A 10,406-nucleotide genomic window follows, 5' to 3' on the forward strand; every position below is an offset into this window, starting at 1 on the left:
GAAATGAGTATATAAGTGTGTCGCAATATCTACCCAGTGCCCCCCACCAGGTGCTGAGAGTCTAAAAGCTCCTGTCTACAGTTAAGGATTACTGTTTGACCCCAGCATCCTTTCCTGCCATGGCAGGGGGGTGGACTTGATGATCTGCTCTAGTCCCTTCCGACCCTACCTACTATGAAACTATAATGTTATTTTCTCAGAAGTGGCAGACAGGAAGCTGACAGTTGAAGAGGAAGAAGCCAAGCGGATCGCAGAGATGGGCAAGCCAGTGTTGGGCGAGCACCCTAAACTAGAAGTCATCATTGAGGAGTCCTACGAATTCAAGGTCAGTGCCGATGTACCAGGAGGAGATTCCCCAAGCTACTGAGAATATCTTCACATGAGAGAAGGGATATAGGAACACCCTGAGCAGAGAAAGCAGGCAGAAGACAGAATGAGGATAGCCTTAGTGAGTGGGGAAAGTGGGAGACAGAAGCCTGCAAAAAAAGAAAGGGGAAAGCAGCTGGTCGAGCAGACTGCTTGAGAGAAGGATGAAACGAGAAACCAGAGGTGAGATGCAGGGATGGTAAATGAGGACCATATAGAGAGGGCAGCGAGTTGCTACTTTAGAGAGAGGAGGAAGAGCAAAGATTCTCATGTGACTAGGGATAAAGCAGGATGAAGCAGAAATGAAAGGGCCTGGCTTAAAGGTAGAGGATCACAGAAAAAAAGCACTGGTAAGGACCTTGAGAGACCATCTAACCCCACCCTCTGCTCAAGGCAGAATCACCTCTGTCTAAATTGCCTAGGGAGCAGACAGCAGCTGAGGGAGAGAGGCTTGAGGACATGCTAAGCTGCATAGGAGTAGGAGAGGATCACAAATCTAGCCACGAGCCTGTGTCTATGAGCTTTGTATGTGAGGTGGAGTGCTTCCTCCACTGCCTCCCTCTCCCTCTGCTCAGCTTGGTGAGTGTTTTCTAAGCTGGTTAATTGTCCTGTTTTTTATGCTATTGACAGAGTACTGTGGACAAGCTGATTAAGAAGACAAACCTGGCTTTGGTTGTAGGGACACATTCCTGGAGGGACCAGTTCATGGAAGCCATAACGGTCAGCGCAGGTGAGTGTGTGTGAGGGGAGGGGTGGAAAAGGGAGGCATCTCCTGGAGCCTGGGTAAAACAAAAAATTGTGAACCTCTGGCAAACATGCTGGCTAGTTTTGCATTTTTACTGACTCCCGTAAGCCAGCCTGACACTGTCTCGGCCTATGTTCTCAGTGTTGTGCAGCTGTAACAGGCCCACGTGCTGCAGACAAATACAAATCATGGTGCTCAACAGAAGCACTCATAGGAGAGAATCCAGGATCTTTGGCCCCAAGGGCAGACTATCACACTTGCAATTTCAAGATGCTGTGTCAATTGCTGAAAGTGCCACTAGAGGGCAGCAGCTCACACACAGTGGCGGGATGGGGAAGAGCAGCTAGAGCTCATTCCAGCTCAGATTCTGAGCCCGGGCGCTTGTACACGGGAGGGGGGTCAGTCTTTAGGGTTCCATTCTGTGCCCCCTAAATTGAAACAGTTGGTTTTTAACTGAAACCCACCATTTCAACTGAGAGGTTTCCATTGCGGTTATGGCAAGGGGCCCGATCCTTTTTTTTTCCTGGCAGAGCCTGCCTGCAGCCAGGGGGCGAGCAGCCAGCCGGCTGAGCAGTCCCTGAGCTGCGGAGGGCCCGGGTCTTTCCCTCTGCAGTGGTGGCACCCCCTGGGGCTGCCTGGGTGGGCTGCTAGTGGGCCAGGTAGTTTAGTCTGCAAACTATCAGGATGTGGTTTAGTTTGCAATGATGAAAACTCATGTAAACCCCCCAAAACTCCTGCACGTGTACAGCGTGACATCATTAAGCCACACAACGTGACATTTTTGTCACGTGTACATGGTAATGACATCATGTGTACAAGCACCATGGGTGCTTAAATAGACTCATGGTTAAATAGGACATAAATATATGCTGTTCATCTCCTATTGTGTATGGCTTGGATGCCTCTATCAGTGATAGCAAAACAAAACCCCACTTCTGAGCTCGCTCTGATAAATTAGTGGGGGAGGTTCTAACCAGCTTTATTTTCCCTATTGTGTTGTCTCACGTTACATTTCCCACAGGCTTCTCATGCCTTTCCCCGTGTCTGATTTTCTTACAGGTTTTCATGGATTTTCCCCCTGCTTTGGGGAAAAAAGGAGCCCATGAGAGTTCTCTCAAAAAAGACAACTAGATAGATAGATAGATAGATAGATGCAATTGTCTATACACACACACACACACACACTATATATATATATATATATATAAATATATATATATTATAAATATATATATATATAATGCATGTATATGTGTGTGTATATACACACAAGCATATCCAGGTATATATGTATGTATCTATATATGTGTGTGTATAAATATAAAGTAAGTGTACATTGCTCAGAGATTATAAACTATCCCTGAGCAATGTTCAGTTAGCTCTGATATGCCTGTTTCATTACTCCTGATGCATTTCTGTGTCTGTCTCTGTTCAAGTGCAGTTTCAAATGCTTCTCAAATGTTCAGTGTAGCTGTAACCTTGAAGATGTGAGTGTCAGATATTTCCCACATACTGTTAACTTTCAGAAACAATTGCTACAGGCACAGACTGCTCTGAGAAGAAGCTCGTATTGGAAACCCAAGGACACATGTGCTATCTTAGCTATAATGGTTGCCTTACAAATCTAATCACAAAGAATCATGTCTAGACAGGGGGAAAAAAACAGCCTTCCATAAGTATCTATTCAAAACTTCTCTTTAGAGAAAAAATAGACTGTGCTGCCCATTTTGGTTGTCAGAAAGCACACTGTGAAACTTTTAAGTGCACCATAAACTGCAGGAGCACTTAAGTGTACACTTCACTAAGGACTGACTGCTAGGGGGCCAGTCAGACTGCAGAAAGCGTAGAGCTCATGAAGCTCACAGCATGATGTGTCCAGCTACATGTAGTCTGAATAAGCCCAGAGTGCCTTATTTGTACCAGAGCTTGACATCCTGAACATCACAGGCCATTGAATTTCACCCAGTTACCCCTGGCACTGGGCTCAATAACATGTGTTTGACTAAAGCCTATTTTCCAGAAAGGCATCCAGCCTTGCTTCACCACTAAAAAAATTGTGCCTGATTTCTAATTTGAATGTGGCTGGTTCTTGTTAGTCTGTCACCACTACTCTGAACAGCCCTTTCACAAGGAGAATATACCTGGAGTTTTCTCCTTGTGAAAGTAACTACTTAAATGCTGTAACCAAGCCATCTTGCAGTGTTCCTTTAGCTAAACCAAACAAATCAAGTGTCTCACATTTCATATTTTAAGGCATTTTTTCCAGCCCTTGAACATTTTATGGCTTTTTTCTGCACGCCTTCCAATTTTTTTTGCTGTCCTGTTTAAAATGTGAACCCCAGATGTTGATGCAGTAGTCCAGTATTGGTTGCCACAATAAGCAGAGGTAAAAGCACCTCCCTGTTCCTACCCGTCACTCCTCTGTTTGTATATCCAAGAATTGCATTAGTCCTTTTTTTGCAAGAGCACTGCACTGGGAGTGTACATCAAGAGGCTTGGTCACTATGACCCCTATACCTGTTTCCAAATCAATGCTTTCTTGAATCTTATCCCCCGTTGTGAAGTATGGTTTGCAATCCTAGACCTAGATGTGTTGTTGGTTGTAGCCGTGTTGGTCTAAAAGCCTTGTTTGTCTAGACCTAAATGCAACATTTTTGCATTTGGCTGTATAAAGCTGTATTGTATTTGAGTGGGACCAGCTCACCAAACAATTCAGGTTACCCTATGACCAGCCTGTCCTCCCATGCCACTCTTTATGTCATCCACAATTTTTATCAGAAGTATTTCTATATTTACTTCAGATCATTGATGAAATGTTGATAGCAGGTCTGGTATCAATCCCTGCAGAACCTCACTACAGACATCTCCATTCGGTGAGGATTCCCTAAGGCATTTCCTTTTTTTTTTTTTTGAGGAAGAAGGAGCTTTATATTCTGGAGCCACTCTTACAGCTCCATAGTTAAGGTAGAGCAGAGTGTTCTACGAGTTGATTTTTCAAAGTGCTCAGAAATCAATTTGCATTCTCTGATCGTCCTGAGAATAGACATGCTTCAGTGGGCAAGTGGTATATATTTGGGTTATTTCAGTTAGGGCGTCCCATGCAAATGTTCCCATCCTCATAGCACCTTTTTGTACTGACTGTGACTCAGACAGTGGCACTGGTCTATACCAAGCCACATTGGATTTGCCTTCAGCTATTGCCCCACTCCCTAGACCTCCATGCAGGAAGAAATATTTTTGGAGTTATTTAGAATCTTGCTGTATAAACTCGCATGTATCCAGGATGTGTGCTAGAGACAGGGATGCCCACAGGTCCTGCAGGGTGGGTGCCCTTTGAGAGCAGTGCCATGTTATGTGCTCCAGCAAGCAACTAAATTGAGGAACTTGCCTCACATTATGTTTCTCCATAAGGAACAGACTCTAGTCCTGAAACCCAAGAGCCAAGCAAGGTTCATATTTTGTCATCCAGCAATTCTGAGACTGTCTAGAAAAATCTGGGCCCAGAGAGTAGTAGGCAGCTTAGTTGCATGAACTCCAAAACCTCCGGGCCTGTACCATGGAGCAGCTCTCTCTTCACAATGTTCTACTAGATCTCGATTCTGGAGCCCAGATATCCTTTACTTCAGTGTGAGGGAGTCCATACTGCTCAGCCAGTATCTGGATGATCTGCATGGTTAATTCTGGGAGAACTAACAGTGAGGTAGGCATAATAATCATGGGCGACTGGTGCCACCTTAGTCAGGGGGCATGTGCCCAACCCCCCGCAACCAGTCAGCAACTGAGGGGGGTCCCTCCGTGGCCAGTTACGCCGACCAGGAAGCGGCCACGCCGCTCCCAGAAGTGGCTGCGGCGTTTCATCCAGGTGCTCCCACTCCCCAGCTGGCACTCGCAGGGGGAGCACCTGCACTCCGGCCTGCCCCCCCTGCCTGTCGCCTAAGCGGGAAACATGGCCTGTCAGGGGGTGCGCGTACGCTCCCCTGCGCTCCCTGCACGTCACCACTGATAATAAAGGTTATAAAAAGCATCCTGCTGAAACAGACAAGTGATCAACTTGATTTACTTTCTCTAAAAATGGCCTTGCCAGCCATGTAAGGCATATATTTCTGTCATACTGGAACCCAGATAGGTAATTTCCTTCTTAATCTCACACTGGTGATCAGCATCTGCCCTGAAACATGAGCATTGAGTCCTGGTCATTTTATCCTACCTAGTGTCAGATATTATAAGTAGTCATATAAGCTTACAGAGTCATAGGAAAACAGGGCTGGAAGGGACCTAAGAAAGCCATCTAGACCATCCTCCTGCTCAAGAAAGGATCATTTCTGACTAAACTATCCAAGCCAAGCATTTGTCTAACTTGCTTTTAAGGAATTCCAAGGATGGGAGCTTCCACTATTTCTCTGGGTTGCCTGTTCCAAACTTTAACCACCCTTTTGCTTTCTTTTTTTCAATATTACTTTGCTGTGTGCCCCTATGTACCAATCAACAGTGAGTTTCATGGGCTAATTATACATTGCATAAGAAAGTGTTTTTTTCTGCTAAAGTGCATTGCTTTTCAAATTCAAATGCTCCCTTGTTTTCTGCGAAAGGATAAATAGGAGTATATGTTTGGCCTTTACTTTTTTCCTGGTACTGTCTAAGTTGCTATGGTGATAAGTATGGTTGTACTCTCTGGATACTGGTACCAGAACAGCAGTAGGGACATTAGGTGATGGTACTTTCAAGAACCCTGACTCCATTGCAGGGCACTGGAAAGCCCAGTAAGACCCATATACTTCCCTTCACACCTCTCAAAAAACCCAGAGAAGCAGAGAATAAATAAAATAAACAGAATTTTATTTGCCAAGCATAAAGAAGCACTAATGAAAATGCTAGAGCAAGGTCCCTATGTCAGCTTTCAGGAAAATGTATGTGGCTGCTGGCTTTCCCCAGGCAGATGATAGAATTTAACCATTCAGCAGCTGCTGACTTGCTAAAGCACATCTAGATCAGACCTCCTGGCAGGTCCTGGGTGCAGCCCAATAAAAGCTGCTGTGCTGCTGAATATAGAAGCTGTTGTCATTCCTTTCATTGCAGCTGAATGTTACTGGTTGGTGGGAATAATACAGCAGGCAGTGGAGACCTAGCTGTGAGAGGGAAAACCTAGGTAACATGTATTCTGTCTTACACAGCAAATATCCTAGAACAGGATCATAAGCAAATAGAATCCATGGTTCCCCTTCATCTCCTGGGCTGCTGACAACATGGCACTATGCCACCATCTCTTTTTGAGTTTGTACAGCTGTCATGGAGAGCTGAGGTTTAACATCTTATTCCTTCACATGGGGCAGTAGGCAGCATTCTCCCCCGAGCCCTCACTGGCTGGATTCTAGGCTACGGTCTGGATGATACTGTTAAAGTGAATATCACTTTGTTGCTTCACTTGACACCCTTCTTGTTTGAAATCCACCCAGGCAGCAGCCAGATTTCTGTGGCCAGATCAGAGATTTAACCCTTTTTCTCTGTGATTTCACTGAAATGTCATTGTTGTAAGAAGGCTCAGTAGACCGGCAACCGTATGACTTCTGTGTGCTGGATGAGCTTACGTAAGGCAGCAGGGCTTGGAAACCTGGGCATTCACAGAACCCACTGTGATCTGTTTGCTTGTTTTGCATTTGGTTGCAGCGGGTGATGAAGATGAAGATGAATCCGGCGAGGAGCGCCTGCCATCCTGCTTTGACTATGTCATGCACTTCCTGACTGTCTTCTGGAAGGTGCTCTTTGCCTGCGTACCACCAACAGAGTACTGCAATGGCTGGGCCTGTTTCGTGGTGTCCATCATGATCATTGGCATGCTCACTGCCGTCATCGGAGACCTTGCCTCTCACTTTGGCTGCACCATTGGTCTCAAGGACTCAGTGACTGCTGTGGTGTTTGTAGCCTTTGGCACCTCAGTACCAGGTAAGCAGGCCTAGGAAACTGGAAGGAAATAATAGCTATCACTCTAGTCCTAAGCAGTCAGGAATAGCAAATCCTAGGACACAGCTACTTCACTCCACTATCCTCTGTGTGAGCTCTGGCATTTCGGGAAGCATTGGTTCCTGTGGTGCTTCTTAGAAGATAAGATCAGAGTTGATCCAATTGTTCAAAGAAAAAACAAGAGAAACACAGTTTTCTTCCATGATAATCAGGTCACACCACCTGAGAGTTTTCCAAATTTGGTTTTGGCATAGGTGGGGGAGCCCTGTCCTTTGAGTGTTTTGTGCACCCAGTAATGACAATATAAACCAAAGTCCTCTTCTCATAGCCAGTGATCAGACACAACCTGGCAACTGCATCACCTCCTCTGTCATGATTTCAACATCATGGCCAATAGGGACCGGCCTCCTCTAAGGCCACCAGGCAGTTTTCGCTCTATGGCCCCTGACACATGTTCATTGAATAGGGCAATGAGATCTAATCCCTGCTCCCAACAAATGTGCCTCCTGCCATGCCATTTGTGCATGGCAAGAGGCATGGGTCTGGAATCAGGGATTAGATCCCAATTGCACCATTACTGCTTGCATCGGCAAGTTGAAAGAGGAGTGCCCATAGGTCCAAATCTGACTGGCAGTCAAACTGGCTCCAGTGTGGTCTGGAGCCAGGATGAAAATCAGCTGATTGTTGGAGTCAGAACCAACAATCAGCTGATTTTTGGCCTCAGCCCTGGACTGCACTAGTGATGGTTCAAGTCCCCAGTGTGGTCCAGGGCCAGAGCTGCCAGTCAGCTGATTGTTGCCCCTGGCCGGGACAGCCCTATATGCAGTCATTGGGAAGACTTAAACGCCTCCAAAGGGCAATCCAGAAAGCCCACCAGCACTTAGAAGTCACCAATAGAAAGTGCTAAGTGTGCCTGAATTCCTGCATTCTTAAGGACTCCTTTGCCTGTGTTGGACTGAAAATTAAGTGACTCCATTCACTTGCAGTCTAATATACCTAGTCCTGCTTCTAAGTATAGATGCCTAAATGGGGATGAAGTGATGCTGCCGCCTGTCTTTTGTCCAGCAGGTTGGGGGCACTCTCTCAGGAGATGGGAGAACTGGGTTCAGGGCTCTTCTCAGACTAAGGAGGTTCAAACCCATATTGTCTAGTACACAGGAAAATGCCTTAACCCCTGGCCTATAGTATAATCTTGGAGCAGAGGAGGTATGGAAGGGGCATGCTCCACCCTTGTTGTTGAAGCTGGGCCATTCAGAAACCAACGATTCAAGAAAGCAACAGACAACCAAAAGAGAGCATGACTTGCAGCCTAGTGTTTAGGGTCCTTCTGTGGGAGGTGGGAGTCCTGTGTTCCAATCATTCTGCCAGGACTGTCTGCATTTTACAGTAGACAGCCTTTGGTCACAAAAGAAGAAATAACTCGGGCAGTAGGGATCAGAACTCAGGTCTTCCACTGCTTGTTAAGTGTTGGAACCAGTATTGGACTCAAGAAAAGGTTGACGTGATCACCACCACCATTTGGGGCCTGAACTCAGTGCTGTCAGTGTGAATCAGATGTGCTCAGAGCATGCCTACTGGTTAGGGTATCTCCAGGAACTTAAGCACTTCCCCAGCACACTTGCAAAAATCTGGCTGACAACTGAGCTTGATAATTTGAGTAATCAAATGGATCCCCTGTGTGCATGCCTAGGTCTGGGTACCTAAAGAATTTTTCAGGCCAAACTGAAGCGTAAGTGCCTGAATTTAGGCATATCTTGAGTTTACGGCTTGTGGATCAGGACAGTCTGTGTCACACTTTGGAACTTGGGCATCAAAATTCCATCCACACCCTGCTTCATGCCTACATGGTCAAGCTGGATCTTTCCATGAGCCCTTAATTCTCATTTCCTGGAGACCCTACAGTGCCAGCCTGTAGCACCAACTGCAAGCACTCAGTCCTGCTCGCAACTAGAGGAGAAGTCATAATCTAGGCAGAAAAGTGTTTAAGTGCCACAGCAAGTGCTGTCGGTGAACAGAGCTAGGATGGTATGCATTGGTTATAGGTAGCAGCCCAAAATAAAGATCAGGAGATGCCTGCAGGCTAAGTGCCTGGCCACTTAAAGGATTACATCCAAGGAGACTCTACTGAAACAGCATGGGACCCCCAAGGTCATTATGATATTGCTCCTCTCCAGCTACATAAATTCCCATGTCTTTCCCTTGTGCCCTCAAAATGATGTCCCCCTTTCTGTTCTGCTCCAGCTCTCCACGTCTGCTCACTGACCAGGAAAACTGCTGCATCTTCAGGAAGCCTGATTTCAGTGCTGTTATTTACTGTTCCATATGTCCATCTCTTCCCTTCTAGATACCTTTGCCAGCAAAGCGGCTGCCACCCAGGATGTGTATGCTGATGCTTCAATCGGTAACGTCACAGGCAGCAATGCCGTCAATGTTTTCTTGGGCATTGGACTAGCATGGTCAGTGGCTGCCATCTACTGGGCGTCCCAGGGACAAGAGTTCCACGTGTCAGCGGGCACACTGGCCTTCTCCGTCACACTTTTCACCATCTTTGCTTTCATCTGTATCAGCATCCTGCTGTATCGGAGACGGCCTCACCTCGGAGGGGAGCTAGGAGGCCCCAAGGGGTGCAAACTCGCCACGACTTTGCTCCTTGTGAGCCTGTGGCTACTGTACATTCTTTTTGCCACCCTGGAGGCCTATTGCTACATCAAAGGGTTCTAAGTGGTGGAGAGATGATGAAGTCAGGGGGAGGGATTCCCCCTCCTCTGTTACCTCACTGGACACCAGTCCTCAAAAGTGTTGTTAAACCAGAAGTGACAGCACTCAGTCAGAGTCCACACCTGCCCAGACTCTAAGACAACTGGGCTTCAAAAAGGGCAAAATCATCATGAAACACAAACAAGATTTACAAAAAAATAAAAATAAATAAAAAAATGATCAATTAAAGCATTCAAATACAAGTAAAATAAAGCCAGCCAGTGATCGTCAGAGTCTTCAGCCACCTTCAACCATCACATTTCCTTCTTTTTTTTTCTTCTTTTTTTAAATCCCTTCTATTTGAAATGATGCCATATATTTTTAAACAGATTGGGAATTGCAAGAATAAATTGGAGCCTGTTTTTTGGGGGGTTTTTTACTTTCAGCAGGTGGGAGAGGCACATTGCTTGAATTATTTTCTCTCTCTCTCTCTCTCTCTCTCTCTCTCTCTCTCTCTCTCTCTCTTTTTTTGAAAGTGGACAAAAATTATCAAAAGCTTCATGCTGCCATGGATGCTGGAGTTATATTTTGAAGCTGCAAAGAACCCTCAGAGTCCACAGTCTCCTTGTTTATCCATTCC

General features: G+C 45.9%; 1 protein-coding gene across 3 annotated transcripts in view; it reads left to right on the forward strand.

Annotated features, from left to right (window-relative positions):
* SLC8A3 (solute carrier family 8 member A3) overlaps positions 1–10,026 on the forward strand; it is a 270,725-nt gene extending 260,699 nt beyond the window's left edge. For all 3 annotated transcript variants that reach the window (XM_019519149.1, XM_019519150.1, XM_019519151.1), the window contains 4 exons: positions 201–325; positions 997–1,096; positions 6,776–7,051; positions 9,414–10,026. In XM_019519149.1, coding sequence (XP_019374694.1) covers positions 201–325; positions 997–1,096; positions 6,776–7,051; positions 9,414–9,790 — 878 coding nt within the window. In that variant the 3' untranslated portion in view covers positions 9,791–10,026. The remainder of the gene's footprint in view (positions 1–200; positions 326–996; positions 1,097–6,775; positions 7,052–9,413) is intronic.
* Positions 10,027–10,406: the final 380 nt, after the last annotated feature.

The sequence above is a fragment of the Gavialis gangeticus genome, unplaced genomic scaffold (genome assembly GCF_001723915.1).
Source record: "Gavialis gangeticus isolate Ggan-Ray unplaced genomic scaffold, GavGan_comp1, whole genome shotgun sequence".
Lineage (NCBI taxonomy): Eukaryota > Metazoa > Chordata > Crocodylia > Gavialidae > Gavialis > Gavialis gangeticus.